The following is a 23,311-nucleotide window of genomic DNA, read 5'->3' on the forward strand; positions in this document are numbered from 1 at the left end:
GGGTGACATCCAATCAGAATGGCCTTTTCTGAAATGTTGTATATTTTGTACCTCAGTGTGTGTGTGTGTGTGTGTGTGTGTGTGTGTGTGTGTGTGTGTGTGTGTGCGCATGTGTGTGTGTGTGTGTGTGTGTAATGCGATCTGTGTATGGCTGAGTGCTGTTGGCTCAACACATGAGGCAAACCATGTATTGTGAGTGTGAATAGGGCTCAGTGGCAGTGCAGGGGATTAGCATGAGAATGGTGTGTGAGTGCTGGAAGGCCAGTACTTCATTTCTGTCACTCTGCAACTCATGCTCTCTCTACTCAGCCCTCTGCTCCTCCAAACACTCAGCTGTGGCTTAGCTTGGATCTCCATCTCTGTCAGTGTTGCCTTCCTCTGACTCATAATTTTCCTCATCTCAACCCTCCCTGTTCTCATCATCCTCCTGGCAGAAACTAGTGGCAGCATGGAGAATAACCTCACCTTCCTATACTTTGCATATGGCAGCAACCTGCTGAAGGAGCGGCTCCAGCTCAAGAACCCCTCTGCGACAGTACACTGTGTGGCCAGGCTCAAGGTACAGTCTGATATTACAGTAGAGGCATCAACGTTCCATCCCATATTAACTACACACTTAGAACTTCTCACTTTTACTCCTTTTCAGGATTATAAACTGGTGTTTGGGAACCATAAAGGCCTTGCCAGTGACCGGTGGCATGGAGGTGTAGCCACCATAGAGCACAGCCTAGGGGATGAGGTGTGGGGTGTGGTGTGGAGGATGAACATGTCTGATCTGGAGTCTCTAGACAGGTAAAGTTTTCACTCATTAATTTCTAGAATAAAGGATTTCCTTGAATGTTTTCCTGTGAAACTGACAGCTACCATGTGTATGTTTTTATGTGTGTGCGTGTGTGCGCACACTCAGTCAAGAGAATGTGACGTTGGGTGCATACAGTCCTGTGGAGCTATCAGTGAAGACAAAAGGCCAGGAGCTCAACTGTCGTACCTACATAATGAACAGCTGTGTGTATGCCCCACCATCTCCACAGTACCTCCAGGTAAGACTGCTTTCAATAAATCCCTGCTTGTGGGCTCAGAGCTCTTCAATGTAATGCTGGGGAGTGATTATTGTTGAGAACATAGTCCACAAAGTAGGTCTAATCTTTTCCAAAAGTTTTAAAGGATAATCATAAACAAAAAGCCCTAAACCAACAATGTGTTAGTCTCAGTATCTTCTGACCTCCCTACCCTGTCAGTGGCACTCAGCCCCAAGCCCAAAATGGTTCCTACTTAAGATGGAAATCTTAAACATGTAAATGAAATGTACTTGTATTAAAAGGTATTATCAACAGAATACATCTTTACTACCAACAGTTAAAGTAGTGATTATGCAGTAAAATTTCATTAATCATTATTTTTACTAGTAGACTTTACCTCTGATGCCAGTGTGTAAACAGTATTTTACTGATGTAGCTTCTTGAGATGGAGATTTTATCTATTTAAGATACAGTTGGGTAGTTTTGTCCTGTGGTTTTCAACCTAGGGGTGCTCTGAGTTGGATTTTGGATTATTAATAGGAGAGGACAGAAGAAAAACAAAGTTCTGCTGCACAAATCTGTTTGTTTGTTTTTTTTTATAAATCTTTGTACTATATTAAGTGTGTATATGTAGGAAAATTTTACCTCCTCAGGCCCCAAATAGTTATTTAAAAAAATACCATCTGAGAAGTTTAGAGGGGAGACTCACAGACATCTGAAATGTGATAAAGGACCCAATCACACACTTGTTTTAGGTCAGACACCAAATGGCTGGGGACTACTAGTTTCATCTTTACAATGTGTTTCATTTTATAAGCTTATTATATGTATATTTTTATGTAAATTCTTAATCTGTATAGTAATTTGAATCTATCTGCCAAATAAACATAGAGACATAAAAATGGGCATTTTCCTTTGAAATGTAGGGGAGTAGAAACATAAAGTAATATAAAATAGAAATACTTAAGTACAGGCACCTCAAAATTTGAATTAAGTGTAGTTCTGAAGTAAACTATTTTACAAAACTGTTTTTTGTTTTTTTTTGTTTGTTTGTTTTTTTAACTTTAAATTATTTTACCATTTTACATCCAAAATAAACTACAGTGTGTGTCTTCATGGTAATGAAGGAACATGTCACCCAGTTCAACAGTTTGGCTCACTGGTGTGTTTTTAATTGTTCTTGGTCAACAATGGAGCCCAGTGGCACAGAGGAATAAGATGTATCAGGCTTTAGTTTCAGTTCAAACTCAACATTAGAACCTTCAGGAAGGGAGGATTTATACCAGGTCAATTAGACTGCAGTACTTTAGGTGTACCTAATACACTGGCAACTGAGTGTATCACCAGATTTATCCTTTAATCATTTATGTGATGCTGTGAGAGGCAAGATCCAATCTGCAAAACTCCTGCTGTCCGATTCAGTTACTGGTGGGCTGATTGTATAGATTTAGTATTACAGAAGTCATTGAATAGTTGCAGTTTCTGTGTTTAAATCAGTTCTGCTACTATGGAGCAGTGTTTGGTTCCTGATGAATGAAGCACTCTGGCAGCAGGGCACTAACTTCACACTCTGACTAACAAGCTTGACTGATAGTGGCTTTTAACAAACTATTTTGATGAGGATCCCTTGAATCTCATTATTGAATTAAAAGCAAGCAAGCCTTTTTTCTTAAATGTATTACTAAGTTACAACATCAACTACATTTGAAGAGAAAAAGAATGCGGTCCACATTATGTTTTTCATTTTGTTTTTTTACAGAATGATGGGGACTTAATCGATATTGAAAATGAAAATCTTCACTGCGGACATATTTCATTTGTTTTTCTTCAATATCTGTTTTTGGCCACAGAATTACGATGATGTTCTTATGTTGTTTTATATTATGATCTGTTTTGGCAAATCAACATAAACCTGCCCACCTCAATATTTAACCAAAATGAGCTCAACCAATGTGTTGCAGTAACCTAAACAAACCACAAGCCAGATGCTCGATATGAGCTCTGATGTTAAAAGTCCTGCGAAGCTTTAAAGAAGAGAAAAAATCTTGACAACGAAGACAATCAAGAATTTACATTTCCTCCAGAAATCTTTCTGGTAAAAAACATTAGTTGTCATAAATTTTAGGATATATATCTAGTGACCAGGACATTTTATCAAAATATGACTATGTTGTTGCCATGATTTGTCAGCCTCCAAGCTCCATTTAAGGGATAATGTACAGTGAGCAAGTTGTTATTGTGAAATAAATCATGACAGGATGATGCAGGACCCTGGGGCTCTTGAAGGGGTCTTGCATCATCCTGAATGAGTGTATTTCAGAATAATGACCTGCTCACTGTACTTATCCTGCATGGTTATTCACCAAAAAAATGTATTTGGCACACATTTATGTGATGCAAAATATTAATTTTAAAATAACTTTATGGCTTTATTTCACATTTCTGACATGCTCACTGTTCATTATCCCGCCTATTACATGGTTATGTACCTCCAGAGTCTGCTATACAGAAATAACAGACCTTAGAATGCTCTAGTTAACCAATCAGAATTGAGTATTTATCAAAGCCATGTCATAAATTATAATATTTAGTGCCATTCAACATTTCAAAATGAGGGAACAAAGTAAAACGTGTACAGGTAGTGGCCATAACCAAAGCTACACACAGTACTGAGTAAACATTTGAAAAGCAAAGTGTCAGTGGACGAGAAAAGCTCACATCTCCACTCTGGGCTGAAGTATGAAATAAGGCAGATCAGTGATATACTTTGAATTTGCAGTCATAGAATTATAAATAGTCACCCATGGGTGACCCTGTAAATGACCTTTTTAATGGCCCCTTGTCACTCTGTGTGATGTCAAACATGATTGTTTAATGTTGTTGTTTTGGATTTGGAAGACAAAAGAATACGATCATGAATCAGGTCAGAGGCATCATCACCTATTCACTCCTACCCGTTTCTCTGTGTGAAGCATCTGGAATGGGGATCAGTTTGGTCACACCCCTCGTCACCTGACTATGTGATCAACAGGTCTAAACAGTGAGGACACGCCCCCTCTGCCATGCTACGTTTTTACAGATCTGACAGCTTGAATACCAGATTGTTCTTTTGCACATGTGAGAGCTGCAAACATGCCTGAGAGAAAAACAGCATGCCGAGAGGGACAGCGTGGCTTTGTGGTCACAGCTTTGTCTTCTATAGTGTGTTTCCACACAGTCCACCATATTGTTCCCCCTGTTATGCTGGGCTCAAAGTTACTGGGATCTTTGGATCCTGACAGGCTGACAGAGGACTACAGCTGGTGCACGCTGCCACTACACAGCTGCTCTACACAATAACTCTAATACTTTAACACATACAATATGTGCATTAACAATGTAGAGTGGTTGAAAGAGTACTGAAAATCTATACTCAAGTACAAGTACTGTTAGATGACTAAAATTTTACTCAAATACAAGTAAAAGTACTGGTTTCAAAAACTACTCAGAGTATTAGTTACTTTTTAACCACTGATGTTTAACACATCAGTAGCAGCTATTCAAAGAGGGTACTGTTTCTTCAAATCTTCAGTCTAAAATCCTCCAGACTCCTTCTCCGCAATCAGATCACCTGACTGGCTACTAAAATGCAGATGAAAGGTCTGAATATCAATTCAATTTGTACACAATTATGATTTTAAAAGTAACTAAGTTGGTTTTCATGGTGTAATGCATACATAACTACAAGGAAAAGTGACTTGAAAATCTACTCACCAAAATACAAGTACCCCAAAAACACTTAATTACTGTAATTTGAGTATTTGTAATTAGTTACTTCCATCCCTGGTAATGAAGATGAGACATGACAATGGACCATTGTACAATGAATGACTGACTTTAAAGGGAAAGTACAGATTTTTTGAAATGTTGTTGTTATATGAGGTACTTCTCAGTGTATTCTCTACAGTAGATGACAGTCAACATTTTGGAGAAGCAGCAATAGTGTTACAAGAGGCAAAGCTGTGTGTGTGGACAGGGTCAGCAACCAAACCTATTTTAGACACTTAAAAAGGTGTACCCTATATTTAGAATATTTTTACTGCTGTTCCTTGCTGTCTGTTATATAAGCCAGCCATCACTCTCTCCAAAGCCACTATCCATCATTTTGCCTCGCAGGTAAACACACTGAGCTGCTGCTGCTTCGATAGCTTTGTTTGCACAGGAAGTAACTAATAACAAATACTCAAGGTACTGTAATTAAGAAGTATTTTTGGGTACTTGTACTTCTATGAGTAGATTTTCAAGTCTGTGCTTTATATGTAGTTAAGTGTGCATTACAAGATGTGATCTACTTAGTTACTTTCAATCGTAATTGAGTACAATTTGAATTCATATACAAACTTCACCTGCATTTTAGTAGCCAATAAGATGATCTGATTATAAACAGGCCAATTAAAACCAGGACATATAGAAGAAAAACAAAACACTGCAGCAGCTCTGGTTTGAAGTAAGGGTGTTAATGATTAATTGGTTAATCACTATTGAGAATTCAACCAATTAAAATTATTTGTTAAATAAGGAAAGTCAGACTTTAAATAAGAAAAAAATGACAAAGCAGAAAAACCTGAAATGAGATTTTCTTTTTAATTAAAAAAATCTTATAAATTATGAATGATTAATTGATTATTAGTGTTTTCAACTAGTGGTTAAGGAAAATTACAGAAAATATGCAACCCGAGTTTGTAAAAGTGACTGTGAGCACTGAGCAGGACAGAGAAGGAGACAGGAGAAATTTAGAATATTTGGAGAAAGAGAAACCTCTGACTGAGTGCTGCTATTGATAATGTATTAAACATCAACAGTTAAAAAGTAGCTAATACTCTGAGTAGTTTTTTTTTTAGATGAATACTTTGCATTTTTACTTACCTATTTTTCTAACATCAGTAGTTTTATTTGTAATTGAGTAACATTTTAGTAATGTAACAGTACCTGTACTCTGAGTTCAGATTTTCAGTACTCTTTCCACCACTATTTGTTTGTGTTATTGTGTGATTGTGGTGTTTTCAAAGGTCAGTTTGGATTCTGGAGACCAGCAACTCTGTGAAGATATTGACTTTTTTTTTTTTTTTTACAAAGGAGTCTGGTGATGTTATATAAGTTCAGTTTCCTGTCAGAAAAGTCTCTCTGACAGCAAAGTAAAGTGGTGAAAATATTCTAAATATAGCGTCCACTTAAACTGATTTTTTTAGGTGTCTAAAATACATTTAAAACAACATTAAAACAGTGAACTGTGAAAAAATGTGGCTGTCAGGGACTTCAGTATAAGCGCAGTCAATATATTGAGCTTATATTGACCACTGCAGGTGATCGTGATGGGAGCAGAGCAGAATGGCTTGCCAAAGGACTACCAGGAGAAGCTGAGAGCTATTAAGACCAACATGTATGAGGGTCCTCTGCCCATGATGGCTGAACTGGAGCGAGCCAGAAGAAGGGCCAAAGAGAGGGCCAACCACCGCTCCGATGCCTGATACCCCAGCAGGATCCAGGTCCACTTTTATCTCTAGGAAAGTCCTTGTACCACCACATTCAAGCTAAAAGTGTAGCTTAACAAGTTCACCTCAACAGCTGCATCATGCCTAACATGGCTAACCTTAACTCCAGCAGCCTGGATAGTCGTTGTACAGTTTTGACGATACAGAGGTGTTAGGTCAACCATAAATGTTGAGTGAATACATCACCATCACCCTAAAGAGTAATAGTACAGGTTGTTATATTATTTTCTTTTTGGCTTCACAATGTGCTGTTATGTTTTTATGGTTGACACATATCTCAATGCTCATTTCTTGCTCCTAACACCACTAGTTCACCACTTCATGTACAGTTGAAATATTATTTAAAGGACTATACAAGTGTTTTTGCCCATTAATTACAAGGAGGACATGGCATGGCACTGCAGTTACAGTAAAAGTGCAGAATGATTTGTCAGGACCAATCTACAATTACATAACTGACTCAATTAATATCAGAGATAATAATGACCTAAATAAAGGGAGTTAGTCGCTGTAGGATTATTTTCATAGTTTATGGAAATAGATGAAAATCTGTAGCTTTAACTTGTCATGATCGAATAATGCAAGACACAAATATGTTCCTTTAAAGCTCTATGAAATGTAATATTTGTGATGCTATTGTCATTTCCCACATAGCCAGCTGTAACATTATTTGAAATACACATTAAAGTGGTTCATGTCGACACAGATACAACTTTGTCATTTCACTTCAATAAAATGGCAGAAATGGAAATCCCTGCTGACGACTGAAATCTCTGTGATCAGTCTGTAGTTCATCTCAAAGTGCTCTTTGTTTTGAAAGGCTTGACAATTTTTTAACTCATTTGTATTAAACAGCAATTGTGGAGACATGAAACAAAGGAGAGAGAGTGAAGTAGCAAAGTCTTGTGTCTTGAGGCACACAGTTTGGAGTATTTTTACTTTAGTCTCATCATTAGTGTGTGCAAAAGAAACATGGAGGATTAACTTAATGGAACGCCCCTCCCTGAAGGTGTGTAGGTCCGCCAGGTAAAAGGTCCAGCTCATGCCACAGAAGGTGCTGAGCTTTATCTTTTCTTCTCCTCCTCCTTCTCCTCCTCCTCCTTTTTTAAAAATCATCAAGTTTAATAAGTTTTTGTGTTAAACAAATGGTGCCATCAGACAAAACAACGTCAGACGAGGCACAATTCCTGCCATGACTATTAATTAAACATCCAATACATTTTTTAATTGGTCGGTTTCTCAACTGTGATTAATCAGTTAATGATCAATCATTAACATTCTTATTTTAAACCTGTGCTGCTGCAGTGTTTTGTTTTTCATTTGTATCTCCTAGTTTTCATTGGCCTGTTTATGATCAGATCATCTTATTGGCTACAAAAATGCAGATGAAAGGTTTGGATATTAATTCAAATTGTACTCAGTACTCAACTATGATTTGAAAAGTAACTAAGTAGATTACATTACAGTTTTATTACATACATTTCAGTGTAATAAATACTTAAATATGATTAAAAGTAGAGACTTGTACTCATGAAAGTACAAGTACTGTAAAAATCTACTTAATTACAATAATTAGTTTCTTCCACCCCTGGTTGGTTCTTTTTGTTGAGATGGCAGCAGTAGCTCAGTCCATAAGGACTACAAAGTACGGAGCATGGACTGGTAGCTGAGAGGTCCTGGTTCACCCCCTGGACAGTGACAAGGAACCCCTAGCTGTTCAGAGTGCCTGACTGTATGTATGAATGCAGCCCCCTTGCTTTGACATCTCTCTGATGCATGTGTAGAGGTCCTCTTTGTGTGTGTGTATTTCAGGCCTGTGTATAAACATTACAATGGAGGGAAAAATGTCATTTCCCCTGGAGGTTAATTAAATATGTCTTCCTCTTTTCTTCAAGTAGCCTGTACATGACAGAGTTGTACTTCAGGTCATGAACTACAATCATGTCTAATTGGGTTTCTAACTCCACTAACATGCAGCATCTCTTATTGTTTTTATTGTCTCCTGTACAGCCCTTGAAACCTTTTTAACTCCTTAAATTGATGGAGGTTGGCAAATCTCCTTGAATTTTGAAGGGAATGGTGGCAAACATAAAGCAGACTGTGTAGGGCTTAGCAGAGGATTGTTGAGACCACATTATTCTGTTTTACAAATGTGCTTGTAGGGTAACTCCCCAGCACAGATGACCAGCTGTCCCACTACCCGACAGGCAGCTGCAGTGGTTGTGCATGTGTGCTCTACACAGAGTGTGGCTCCCTGATGGGCCTTGTAGCGAGCCTGATCAAATCAGTCAAAAGTGTTTGCGTCTCTTTGAAACTTTTATCTGAATCTCTCCAAACTCCTCCTCTGTTCTGCTCAGTGCTCACAGACACCTCTACAAATGTTTATGTTTCACAGTTTTTTTAAAAAAAAGGCTCATAACTGATTAATTATTAATCATTTAGAATTTTCAGATTTTCATTTTTTTTTCTTGGTTATTTTGTCAATTTTTTTTTCTCATTTTATGTTTAAGTTTAATTATTCAACAAATGGTTCTGCCAGACAAAGTCCCTGTCATTTCTGGACTATTGATTAAATACTGATCCATGAATGCATTTTAATTGATTAAATTCTTAAATGGTGATTCATTGATTAATGATTAATCATGAACATCCTTACTCCAAACCTGTGCTGCTGTGCTTTGTCCATATTTAATTGTTTTCATTGGCCTGTTTGTGATTGGTTACAAAAATGCAGATGTAAAGTTTGGTTATTAATTCAAATTGTACTCAGTTATGAATTTAAAATTAAATAAGTAGATTACATAGTGTAATGCATACTTAAGTATGAGTAAAAGTACAAATTTACTCATTAATGTACAAGTACCCCCCCAAAAAATTAACTACAGTAACTTGAGTATTTGTAATTAGTTACTTCCACCCCTGTCTACGGGTGTGTACTTATATAATAGCTCACTTTCTTTGTGCACTTGGGTGAATGGGTGGCAGTTATGTCTCCTTCTAAATGACAGTCAATATGCCAGAGAGCCAGAGAGATCACTCATGTGTGCTGCCTCTAACTGCATGTTGCCAATTAGTGCAAGGCCACCAATGAAAACAGAATGAACACAGGCAGTTTAAGTTGATCAGTCATAGTTCATGATGGTCTGGTCTCTACAGACAGAGTGTCCTTCACACAAACCTTAATGTGATGTGATGTGCATGTCAGCTTCACACTGAGCTTCTTAAAGGAGGCTGTCTGTGTCTGGATGCACATGGGAGGAGATTGTATGTCAAAAAAGGGTCATCAATATTTTGAGCTCGTGAAACGATGTTCACGTGTAACTTTACAGGCTGCAGTTGCATGTTTCTTTCTAAATTTTGCAGCTGTAGAAATATCCTGTGCATATGTCAAAACATTTTGTAGTTGTAGAGTTATATTGTGCATGTGTCAAAAGGTTTTGTGCATACAGATGTAATTTTCACATGTGCAAAAAAAAGGTTACAACAGTAGAAATATTTTGTTTGAGTGTGAAAATGTTTTGTGCACACAGGTATAATTTGCACATGTGTACAAAAGTTTTGTGTTTGTAAATCAAAATTTGTGAAGAAATATTTGTAACATTTCTCAGGTAGTTTCAATGCATCAGTGTATTGGTATGTTTGTGATCTATGAGAAGTAGAGCTTGAGATCTGTGCCTGAAACCAGCGCGACCCAGCAGGACCTAATTTGTTACATATCTCACAGGCTCATGTCTGGTTTGGGCTATGCTACATTTATTTATTTATTTTCCTTTTTTTCCCCCAATTAAATAATTGCCAGTTCCAATTCCCTGCATGTATTGTCCCTGTTACTGAAAATTCCTACTGTTTGGTGCATAGAAGGAAGCGTGTTAAGAAAAATGTCGGGCTGTAATCGGGTTTGGGCTGAAAAAATGTTAATTAGGGTTGGCAAGCCAACGGTGTCCACATATGACATGTCTGTGTGTGTTTCCATTGAACTAATAATTGTGTGAACTCACTGTAAACTCACTGATGGTTCATGTTAGAGTAGAGAAGAAGGGAGTCACACTGAGAGGATATCTGATGTAATTATGTTCTAACTCACTGTTTGCTGCAACACTGCAGACAGTGAAGGAGTGACAGGAGGTCAGAGCAGGTGGGTGGCAGAGCCTGTTGCTATTTTCACTGGAAAACTGAGGATGTTCCACAACATTCTGGCATCTGACTGGCTCCAGCTGCCCTACTCTTCAGGGCCGGGTGTCTGAAAGGCCACTCTACTGCAGAGAGGCTATTCTGGTTTATGGAAAGAGGACACAGTATTGGTCTCATTGAGAGTAAAATTCCATGTCTGTTGACAAAACATCTCCTCTCAGCCCCCCTCTGCCAGCCAGGCTGCTCTACAGCATCCATCTCCACAAACGCTCTCTCTTCACTTCACATATTTTCCAGGCCTCTTAACCACCCAAGCAGAGCTGTGACGAAATCCCAAATAAACATCAGCATCAGAGACAGAGGGATGTAGGACAGAAAGCTGTCCTGTCTGTGGGGAACAAGGAAAAACAGATTCTGCAGCTGCAGCTCGCGTTCATAGCATCACACGGCCTCCAGCAGTGCAGAGCAGAAGGCTAAACACTGGAGACTGCCATCAGGTTCCTGCCACACATACCAGGACCTACAGTGTGGTCGAATGCTCATCTAAGGTTAGAAGTGTCCCATCTGCCGTTTGATTCTAATTCTTTTTCTCCCCTTACGGAGACCTTAAAATACAACTTACGACTCACGTAGCGCTACGAAGGCTCTGGGAAACGGGGCCCTGGACTGTAGGAGGTAATGTTGGTATAGAAGCCCACTTCTGCCACTGAGACAAAAAAAATATCCCCATGGTAAGTCATAATTATGAGATTAAAAAAAAGTAAAAATTATGAGATAAGAAGTCAAAAATTATGACTTTTCCATCTCATAATATATATGAGAACATTTTTCTTTTAGTGGTGGAAATTGACATCCATATGTCAGGGACCAGGATGGTGTGTGGGTAAAAGCAAAAGTTTCAGACTGGAAAAAGTCTGTGCCAAGAACACTTAAATGTTTATAATGACCACTATTAATCTAAATGTGTATTCATTTTGCGCTTAACAAAGTAAGGAATATCTGGAAGAATAATAATTCTAACAACAATCATAAAACGTTAATTTCACCATCTGGTATTGAGGTCATCCAAAAGGTTAGTGATTACATTTTGTAACAGGTTCACAGTAATAGTACAGCAGAGAAACTGTTTTTTCTGATGTGATCTTAACATCAAAAACTACGGTGGCCGACAAGTGCAAACGCGCTGCATATACAGACAGGCGCTGCAATTACAGAAACGCGCTGCATATAAGAAAACAGATGCAAAAGGAAAACGCTGCAAATACAGAAACGCGCTGCATAAACAGAAACGTGCTGCAAATACAGAAACGCGCTGCATATAGGAAAACAGATGCAAAAAGAAAACGCTGCATATACAGAAACGCGCTGCAAATGAGAAAACAAATGCAAAAACAAAACGCCGCATATACAGTCACACAATGGAAGTGCTCCAGGCCTCTAGGGGCAGTGCTGAGCTTTCCCCCGAGAGACAGACAACGGACGAATCAACCTGCGGAGGAGAGGAATAGGCCTACGTGAGAAGTAGAAAGTTATTGGTGAGAGGAAAATTGGAGGCGGGAGAGGCAAAAAATCAGAAAATGTAAATCCGACAAACAAACAAAAATGTAAAAATGTATATCAGCTGCACTTTCATAATACAGTAAAAGATGAGGGCCACATGTGGAAAAAAGAAAGAAAGAAAGAAAAAGAAAAAAGAATACTTTTTCATGTAGCCTCTCAAGCCTCCAATTTTCCTCTCACCAATAACTTTCTACTTCTCACATAGGTCTATTCCTTTTTTTTTTTTTTTTTTTTTTTTTTTTTTTAGTTTAAAAAACAGTTACGGGATGTTTATTCTTCATAATTACGTTTCCCCTTTCGGGATTTTTTTTATTTTATTTATTTATTTTTTTAAACAAACTTTATTGTCATGTTGAAGACATACAAGGAAACATGACATTATATAAGCAACATGACAACATTCATACATAAAACAACAGTAAAGTACAGGGAGTGCATAATACATAACAGACAGTAAGGATTTTATCTAGTAATATGTGCCATTTCACGTAGGCCTATTCCTCTCCTCCGCAGGTTGATTCGTCCGTTGTCTGTCTCTCGGGGGAAAGCTCAGCACTGCCCCTAGAGGCCTGGAGCACTTCCGTTGTGTGACTATATATGCAGCGTTTTCGTTTTGCATTTGTTTTCTCATTTGCAGCGCGTTTCTGTATATGCGCCGTTTTCTTTTTGCATTTGTTTTCTCAATTGCAGCGCGTTTCTGTATTTGCAGCGTTTTCGTTTTGCATCTGTTTTAGCGCGTTTCTGTATTTGCAGCACGTTTCTGTTTATGCAGCGCGTTTCTGTATTTGCAGCGATTTCGTTTTGCATCTGTTTTCCTGTATGCAGCGCGTTTCTGTATTTGCAGCAAGTTTCTGTTTATGCAGCGTGTTTCTGTATTTGCAGCGTTTTCCTTTTGCATCTGTTTTCTTATATGCAGCGCGTTTCTGTATTTGCAGCACCTGTCTGTACATGCAGCGCGTTTACACTTGTCGGCCACCGTAAAAAACACTCTGTGTCATCATAGTTGTATTAATATACAAAATCAGAAGACCTTCATATAATTCTAATGTTAGCTCTGATCTACCACCTTGTAGATGTAAACATGTACATGTACATAAACTATAGGTTATTGACATATTGCACAATACACATGAATATCCACGCAGCACATTCCCAGTTATTGTATAAAGTCTTTCCTCTTGTGCTGCTTCTTTCTTTTGTTGCTGTGTCAAATTAAATTACCCCTTCGAATCAAATTACATCTTATCTTATCTCTTAAAATTGTTTTGTATCCTTGTCCAGACTGGTCCTTTTCAACAACCTTTTCATAGTAATAGACCTCCTCAGATGACAAGATGGCGCCAACTGATGGCAACACATTAAGAGCCTCTCTTTCTTTTGTAGTAGTTTTAGACAGATACATAGCATTTACAATGTCCACTGCAGGAAGAAGGCACTGTACACTGTAAAGGACACTAGTCACCCAGCACATAGTCTGGTTTTAAGAGCTGAGAGGGAGCCAGTGCATGAGGAATTTCATTGCACTGATTGTACACTGTACCTTTAGCACGTGGCAATAAACGTGGACTTGTTTGTAATGTTTCTATGTCATGTTGATGTAATCCTCACCCTGGAGAATGACATGTGGAAGTGTTTTCTAATCCAACATCTCCTTTGGCAGCATAACATCATTTGTCCAAGCCTAAAAATTAATATGTTTAATTATAGTAAAGTTCTGGTTAAGTTTAGGCACAAAAATGACTTGGTTAGGTTTAGGGAAAGATCATGATTTGGTATAAAATAAGTACCTTGTTAGATTTAGGGAAAGATTGTGGTTTGGGTTAAATGACTACTTTGCTATGGTTCAGAGACTTAATCTGTCACAGTAATAATGACTCAGATAAGGTTCAAGGATAATTGCGGCCATGCTGTGGTCATGCCAACTGTAGGTTGAAAATGTGAAATGAACGGCAGGCTTGCAGACTTTGTTTTTCACATTACTTATTACATCACTGTATATAGTTGGGCCCCACACACTCAACCTTTACCCCACCCCAACCTACTGCCCACATTTTGTATGTACGCTCTGTTTTAAAGTGTGGTTGGTTTTCTAGGTGTCAGCAGGTTTGGGTTAATTAGACCAATCATAACTTTATAAGCAGCAGTTTCACACTTCACCTAGTAGATACAGTAGGTGGTATAATGTACACTGTTTGTACATGTACATTTCTTACACATCTTTTATACACTCATTTTTGTTGAGTTATGAAACTCATTGGACACAATGTAAAACTGTAAAACAATCTGAAAAAAATGTTGCTAATATCTCTGAACCAATTGAAAACATCACCCAGTTCTGTAGCTTTTACTGTATGCAGCCCTGTTGGGGCCCTCCTGTTACATCTCTGCTTAGGGTTTTTAGAGCACCTCCTCCACCCCATAATAATTTGACAGCGTCTGACTGTCAAGATATGTTTGTCCTAACAAGAATCAAACAGCAGGAGCAGTCTTCGTTCTGCATGAAGTGTCTGTCAGGAGAGATTAGTGAAACCCAGACTAATTGAATTCTTTGAAGGATGGACCCTCAGTGCTCATTCAAAGGAGGAGAACAGTGTGAACACACTGTAAGACGATAACTTATATTGTATTTGTCCTTTCACTTTGTTCCATCATTTCATGTATCCTGTCCTATTATACACCCCACAGTCCTAAATGTGGGGCCTGTTGGCCTTGCAGAGGCCCAAACATGGTATTGCGTGTGGGGTGGACTCAACAAGTTAAGTGGGACACAGCAAGAAACCACACATGGGCCATTACACAACCAGCTCCATCTGAGAGTCCTGGTGACCTGCAAGCCAGTGAATCCAGTTTTCTTTGGGACAGTTTCTTCAGTAGAGAGAAGTCTGAATGAAAACAGTTCACAGTGAGGGCCTCATGCAAGAACTTTTTTGCATTGTTATCTTAAATTTCTCTTACTTTTTTTCATACGGAGGGCTTACATGAACATGCCATGTCAGATTTAACAAACATTTGTAACTTCAGATAACTAAATGCTCCGTCTCTGTGTATCTGAGTGCACATGCATGGTACTTGTATAATCAACTTGGTGTAACACCCCAGTAATACCATATAAGGCTACATTTCCTGCCCCATATGTCAGGAAGTGTTCATTCATGAAAATGACATCAAAGAGTAAAAAGAGCAACATAAAGAGTTAGGAGTTTGATGTTCAGCTTTCAGAGATCCATAAAAGAAAATCATTTTAACAGTGTCAGCAGTGGAATTAAAGGACCTGCTAAAGCAAAGAAACAGGACAGTGAGTGCTGTTATTGCTGTGTTACCTGAGTGGACTGCAAGGAGCACGGGGTCCATCAGAGATCAAGGACAGAACAAGTGAGCAGTAACTTCATAAACCTGCATGTGCAGATATACAGCCAAACCACCTGACATCATTCAATTAATGATGAGAGGCTTTATGTGTAGATTTACAATTAGATTATAATTTCAAATTAAGAAAAGATTTCCGTTTGGATAAGAGCAGACTGCTTCACATGATTCTATGACAGGTCTGGAGCTCGTAAATTGTTTTCGTATCAGAAAGAAAGTTCAAAATACGAGAAAACTGGTGAATATGGTAATTTGTCCGAAATCACTCGTAAGGGGGCAGAAATAGATTGATAGATACCACTAGGGTCAAGTAAAAAATATATGTTTGTTTTGTGTTTTAATTTAGAAGAACCTTATAAAGGTAATTGCTTCCAAATCACAAAAAAAATCTCATGGTATCAAACCTTGGAAATAAAATTACTGGTCGGAACCACAACCAATATGCACTTATCCTCGTCATGGCTTGTGATGAGTTCTGGGCCTTGAAACAGTAACTAAATCATTAGCATCGAAGTTTGTTTCATTTTGAGGAGGAAGGTCTTGATTTACTAGTTTATCTCCATTCCAGTTCTCACCATGATAATGGCCTGTAATGATCAAAAGGATGAGATCTTGATTTGTATACATCTCAGTTTTAGTCTCTTGTGATTTTAGAGTCATTTAGAGTCTAACTCTCAATCTAAAACGCCTTTTTTCATGGCAAGTTTTCTTAAAAAAAATCTTTTTAGGTAGTTTTTGCAATGATATTGCCAGAGGAAGTGAAAACTGCAACAAAGAATGTTGTGCACAGAGTGTTTGATGATGCTATTTTCAGTACCTGTGACAAAATGAAGAAATAAAAATACAAAAAATAATAAATGAAACATTCAGTCAGTTTATTATTATGTATACAACATGTATGACATTTGGGTGGGGAGCTTCTATAATTGGTGGAACTCACAGAAAATTAAAATGATTGGTCAAATGTGCAGAAAAGTTGCAGTGATTGGGTCATGGTGATTGGCTGAATTTATATCAGTCATCAACATTGTTACTTCCTGGCAGGACTGATTAAACACCAGCATTTAAAAAGTAACTAATATTCTGAGTAGCTTTTGAGAAGAATACTTTGAACTTGTACTAGTATTTTTCTAATACCAGTGCTTTCACTTGTAATTGAGTAATATGGTGATGTAACTGTATTTATACTTAAGTGCAGATTTTTCACTCTTTCCACCACTACTAATTAGTGACAGCTGATATGACCTGGGATCAGTGACATTTGTCAGTTTAATAGGATCAGATAAAATTATAAAATAAAACTAAATAAAATAAAATCAAGCAATATAGACAGTTATACAGTTAGTATCCATTGAGTAGAGTTACATACACTTGGAGAATACTCAAGAACAGTGATTCCCAAACTGTGGGGGCATAGAGCCGCTGCAAGGGGGGCGTAGATGACCACTGATCACACAAAAGAAATCACTTTCTAAGCAAAAGTTGGTATTAATTAAAAAAAAACAAACTTGATGTGAGAATGTGCTGTGCTCCACGGTAACTCTGACCCTGCATACGCACATAAACTGAAGAAAGAAGAAACGAATGACTCCAATGGCAGAAGGATGAAACACAACAATTTCCCAATGATGCAACTGGTTTGGGACATTTTATAACAAACAAACTGAATATGACCCTTTCAGGTTAGAGATTCATCAATCAGGATTCCAAGGAAGCTTGTTGATGAGAGTTGAGTATTTTGGGTTATTTTCAACAGAAACAAAGGAGTTAGGTTTACAATATTTTTTCATTGCTTATGTAAATGCGATAATATTAGATTTTTTGACATGGAGAGATATGTGAGAGAAATAACTTGTATCATTGACAAACAAAAGTCACAAAGAGGATGAAGCTGGAATCAGGTCATTAATATAAATAAGCAATAGGAGTGGTCCTAAAATAGATCACTGTGGGACCCTGCATGTTATAACAGCCTCATTAGATGTCCAACCATTTATATTCACAATCTGGTGGTGATTATGAATATTAATGTCAAAACATTTTTGAGTGATTCCAGTGAAACCACAGTGTGAAAGATTTCATGTTTAACCACACAAAAGCTTTGGATAAGTCATAAGAAATATTCTTCAAGCATACCTGATGAAGCACAGCCATTTTTGCAGAATAGTTTTTCCTAAATCCATACTGATGTTTATACAGGATGCTACACTCCTGCAGATGTTTCATCAGTCTACTGTAAACCAACTTCTCCAAAATCTTTGAAAAACATGGACAGATAGTAACAGGGTGCTAATTGTTAAATGAACTATGGTCTGCAGATTTAAACACAGGATCTACTTTAGCAATTTTAAGGTCATGTTGTGTCAAAATAAAATAAGATGGTGGAGCCAAAAATGCAGATGGGCAAAGCAGAAAACAGTTCAAATGTATTTCATAAAAAAAAAAAAAAAAAAAGCCAGTCAGGTCACAACCAGAGTCCAAAAAACAAAAAAATACACAAAGGGAATGACACACAAGGACTAAAGAGACAAAAATCTAACCAGACACAGGTGGAACTAATGCTAATCAAAAGGGCAGAAAAAGAATGCTGCAGCTGACTGCGTCACAAGAGGTCACCGATTTGAATCCCCAGTCTTCACATTTCATCCTCTGACTCTTGGGGTGGGCATTAACAAGGCTTGGGTGTTACAGTGGTGGAAGCGGTGGGCACTCTCCAGTGCCATCTTCCAGGTTGCAGAAGTTCTCCCAGTTGAGCTTCACTCCTGGTGTGGACATGCTTCTAGTTAGGCCAGACATATATAACACACTAATACAGTTGCATGACCCTTCATTAACAGGCCTGGCTCTTTTAGTTGAATGGATGCTGCAGCTGCCTGTTTTACAAAAGATCTTTGGTTCAAATTTCCAATCTTGACATTTCGTCCTTTGGTTCTCAGGGGTAGATGTTACAATCAGATGTTACAATATCATTCATTCACAGCCAGGTTAAGTTGATGTGATAGTTTGCAGCATGTGATGCTCCTCCCTCTGTCTGTCTGATGTTAGGTGTGCTGCAGTCCGGGGCTGTTCTGTGACTTTGTGTCTGACGGAAGTGAGAATGAAATAAAACCATTTATCATGTTTGATGAGCGCCAACGGGCAGCAGTGTTTATAATCTGTAGCTCAGAAAAGATAACTGCATCATGCATGAACATGCGTTCAAATGCATGTACACACTGTCCTACAGCAGCCTCTGTGGAGACCAGTCTGTCCATCTGTCCAGACAATATATGGGCATGATGTTACTCTTCCATGGTGGCTAGCAGCGTAAAAAGTATTCAGATCTGTAAAAATACTTCACTACAAGTAAAACTCCTGCATTCACAAAACCTTACTGAAGTACAAGTATGAAAATATTACCAGATAAACATAGTTAAAGTAAAAGTAAAAGTATTCATGTTACAGTAAAATGTTCCTGTCAGTGTTATTATATCTAATGTTTTTGGATTAATTATTGATTTAATGTTTCTGGTGTTTACTGCTGTAGATGTTTAACATTGAGCTCATTTTAACAAATTTATAGGTCACTGTGGCTAGTTTAATCTACAGCAATGCATCATGGTCTATAAGACCATCTAATGCCTGTAGCACAACTGTCCTGTGAGAATCACGTATCTCTCAAAAGTCAGAAAACAGCTTTTATACAGATTTGTGGTTTAAAAAGTGCAGTATTTGCCTCTGGGATGAAGTATGAAGCATAAAGTTGGATAAAATGGAACTCAAGTAAAGCGCAAAATAAGTCCAGTACTTGATGGAAATCTGGACTGACAGAAAATATAAAAATTATAAATAAATATTACATTTAATTGAAGTCATTACAAGGCAGCAGACCCAAAGCAGTGTTATGTTTTAGGATTTTGTACATTTTAAAGATTCACAAAATACACAAAATGTACTGTTCAATAAATATTGTTTTTTGTATCCCATTCTGTTCTGTATAGATCTACTTATTCTTTGACTGACAGATGGAGCAAACTGGTTTAAAGGAGGGAGGGTTGTAGTGGAAGTACTGGGCTGTCAGGTGTGACATTACTGGTTTCCATGGCTCTCGAGCCAGTTAGGAAGGCCCCTTAGCAGTATTTTGCTTAGGGCCCCATTTAGGTCAGGACCAGCTCTGGTTCTATATACACAATATGTTGTACTGTATTACAGTTTAACTCCTACTGGTTGTGAGTCCCTCAGGCTGTAGCAGGCACATATATATTTAGCTGCCTGAGGAGCCGCTGTCCCTTCAGAGGGGGTTAATACATGAAAGTCAGTTTTAATCTTTGTTATTTCTCCATAGTGGAAGTCTCTGAGTGAAGAGAATTTCTCACAATGGAGGAGGAAGTGCACCTCCTCTCATACACACTCCTGTCTGGGCAGCTGTGTCTGCCTGTCTCGTCCTGTTTCTATGGCCAGGTGGTGGTCACTCAGCCTGTATTTAATGAGGATCAGTCTCTGAGATATTCAGCCAATTTATATTCTCTGTTTAGAGCTAAATAACAATACCTTCAAGGCCAAGTTCTAGCAGTATTGTTCCAGGACAGTCAGGTTATGCTGAAGACCATCTCTGGTTGGCGACAACAGAATAAGGTCACTAGCATACAGCAAACATCTGATATCTGTGTCCAAGAGGGTGAGACCTGGAGCTGCTGAACAGTCCAACTGGTGCAAGTCTGCAAGTTCATTTATATACAGGTTAAATGATGTAGGACTTAGAGAGTATCCTTGCTTCACACCACGCGCTTGATTAAAATATTCGGTTCTTTGAATGTTAATTTTCATACATACATTTGATGAGATCATACTCCTCACCACTTTATTCCACTTTCAAGGATGAAAGTCCTTCATGCCAAAAGAAATCAAATGCTTTTTTAAAATTGTATGTAAGGTGTCTATATGATCGGAGGTTTAGTCTTTTGGGAGAAAGCCAATACAAGGTTTACTAATCATGTTCTGTTCTTGAATAAAGGCTATTACCCTGGAATTTAGGATTGTACACACTATTTTAATTTTTTATAATTGTAGCTGTATGATTTATAATTATTTCTTTATAATCAGTCAGTTTCTCATCAAAAGAGTGAGGTCTCCTCTTTCCCCGCCACTCACACTGCTTGTGCCTTTTTGCACTTTTTGGCTTCTACTTTGCTGTCGTACCGCTTCTTTTTTTTTTTTTTATTAATTTCAGCAACTGTTTGACCTTGTGACCTTCACAGGGTCTGCCACATGCTGCCACTCTGGCACCTTTTGGTATTTAATGTCCACACTGTGTCCACCAGACAACTTTTTTCTTGTCTCAAACTCCTCAACTAAACTTTGAGATCACACTGTTCAAATGTAATAATTGTGGGGTCAGGGGGCTTGAACTTTTTTCAGCGTCTGAAGGCATGTCAAAAAGGTGGGCAACCACTGCTCTAGAATCATCATCGTCTCCAGTGATCAGGCTGATCACAGGTTGGATCATCAGTAAACTTGATGATGTTGTTGGAGCTGTGAGTCCCAGGTCTCTGAATATGGTAGCTCAGCTTCCCTGATGTTTTCTATTTCTTTCTTTGTCACCTTCATTAAAATGTGCTGATACTGTTACTGTTGGTGCAGTAGCAAGTGATCTCCACCGCCCATGTCCAACCAGTCAATCAAACAGCCATGACATCATCTGGACACAACTGCACCATGTTTTTATTCTCTTGATGTTCATGTATACAACATGTCTGAATGCTCAAAGGGATAGTTCATCCAAAAATCAAAATTCAATCATTATCTACTCACCCTCATGCTGACTGGAAGTTAGATTTTGTTTTTTAGTCCACAAAACAAAACAGTGTTGCAGAATTCCCCAAACAGTGGTGAATAGTGACCAGTTTTCAAATGTAAAACAAAAGAGAACAACAGAATAAAAACATTAAATGCCTCCATAATGTAATCCAAGTCTCCTAAAGCCCCAACATGCCAAGTTGACTAAAAAAAATGTTATTTACCCCATGTTTTTAGCCTGAATCTTCACTGTAGATCTTTAGCTTACAGTCATGTTCATGTGCACACTGTCTGAACTGGGCGTGTGTGTGGTGTGCAGATGGCATGTTGGGGCTTGGATAATGCCAGACAAGCAATATGGAGGCATTTTATGTTTTTATTCTGTTGTTTTCTTACGTTTGAAAACTGGTCACCATTCAATTCCATTGTTTGGGAGATTCTGCAATATTGTTTTCCTGTGAAAGTCCAGCAGTGTTTTGCAGGCTGGCAAACTAACCCCAACCTTCAATTGGTGTGAGGGTGAGTAGATAATAATTGATTTTATTTTTTTTTTTCATTTTTGGGTCAACTATCCCTTGAAGAGGATAAAAGAGGAGGAATAGGAGAGGAAAATCAGAGAGGGAAGGCAGATACTGTAGATAATACTGTTTCTATTCAACTGCTAAATCAAAAGCGTATAAAAAGATGGCTGGGATGGGATGAAGTTGGCGGGAGGATGATTTAATCAGCAGTGGGTTCAGTGTGTTTTCAGGCAGAGAAAAGGTTCCAGACAGTAGATCACACACTTCACTCTGGTTTATATTCAACCTGTTATTTATCTTTAAAGAAATGACCTGACCTGACGGCATCATCATTAACTAATTATTTAATGGTTTACAAATGAAGTCAAGTTTGATTCATTTGACTAATATTAATGAATGCAGTAAGAGACTGTTTTAGTGGGATTACAGCTCACACAAAACCAAAACCATTGTAACCCACTCAAAATAGCCTAAATTTGAATAAACTTGTTTTCAGTTTTTTGTGTACAACTTTCTATAATGAGTAAAGGAAGTGCTACAAAGTGAATAATAGTTAACATCTTGAGGTTAACCATTCTACATGTTGCTGACTGTCCCCTACCATTTTGTCCATCTAGTAATTAGTTAACTGATAGAGAGACAAATTGATGTTTGTCACGATTGTGCCTCAGAGGACCATGTACCGTTTACCAGTACTCATAGGATCCTTCAAATAAAATCCTAATGGCTTATGAAATAGTGTGTTTGGGGTGTGTCGTCCCCTCTGCCATAGCAGCTCTTATTCATTAGCTTACTAATGACAATAACACGCTGTGTATTCTGTCATTTATATGGTATGTTAAGGGATGGAATGTAACTAAGTACATTTACTCAATGAAGGATGAAGTCTTTCTTTATAGGTTGAGAAAATTCTCCTCCTACTTAAACTAAGTAAACTCTTTAAAGACCCTATTGGATTAGCTGGAAAATGCATCGTCACAAAGCCGAAAACAGGCTTGTTTTTCTAACACAATGAAAAGTTCTCAAAGGACAGCCACACTGCAAACATATGATGATTTCATACTGCACTATGATACTTTTACTTGACAGAGTGGTATTTGTGCTTTTTCTCAAGTAAAGGATTTTTTTTTTTTTTTTTTTGGCATCATTACTGTAAAATGAAAACGCTTACTGTTTAACCTGTATACAGAAAGTTGCTGTAGATCTGGAAAGCATCTTTGTCAAAATACATTGACGAGTGACTTGTACATAATTTTTGCTGTAAATCACAATGCAGTAAATGAGTGGGATTTTCTTTTTTACTTGCAGAAACAATCATATCTGTTTTGTTACAGTACATTTTGCATTATTTTTAACAGGTGTTTTGTAGTTTTTGTTATGAGGAAGGCAGAAAAGGAACCATCCTCTT

The 23,311-nt window shown here is 38.0% G+C and overlaps 1 protein-coding gene across 1 annotated transcript; it reads left to right on the forward strand.

The window, feature by feature from the left end:
• Positions 1-247: 247 nt before the first annotated feature.
• ggctb (gamma-glutamylcyclotransferase b) lies at positions 248-7,301 on the forward strand. Its single transcript, XM_084725610.1, has 4 exons — positions 248-559; positions 647-792; positions 908-1,040; positions 6,362-7,301. Exons 1-4 carry the CDS (start codon positions 449-451, stop codon positions 6,524-6,526), a joined length of 555 nt encoding a protein of 184 aa, XP_084581736.1. The 5' UTR covers positions 248-448; the 3' UTR covers positions 6,527-7,301.
• Positions 7,302-23,311: the final 16,010 nt, after the last annotated feature.

The sequence above is a fragment of the Lutjanus erythropterus genome, chromosome 9, assembly GCF_056507025.1.
Source record: "Lutjanus erythropterus isolate fLutEry1 chromosome 9, fLutEry1.hap2, whole genome shotgun sequence".
Classification (NCBI taxonomy): domain Eukaryota; kingdom Metazoa; phylum Chordata; class Actinopteri; order Lutjaniformes; family Lutjanidae; genus Lutjanus; species Lutjanus erythropterus.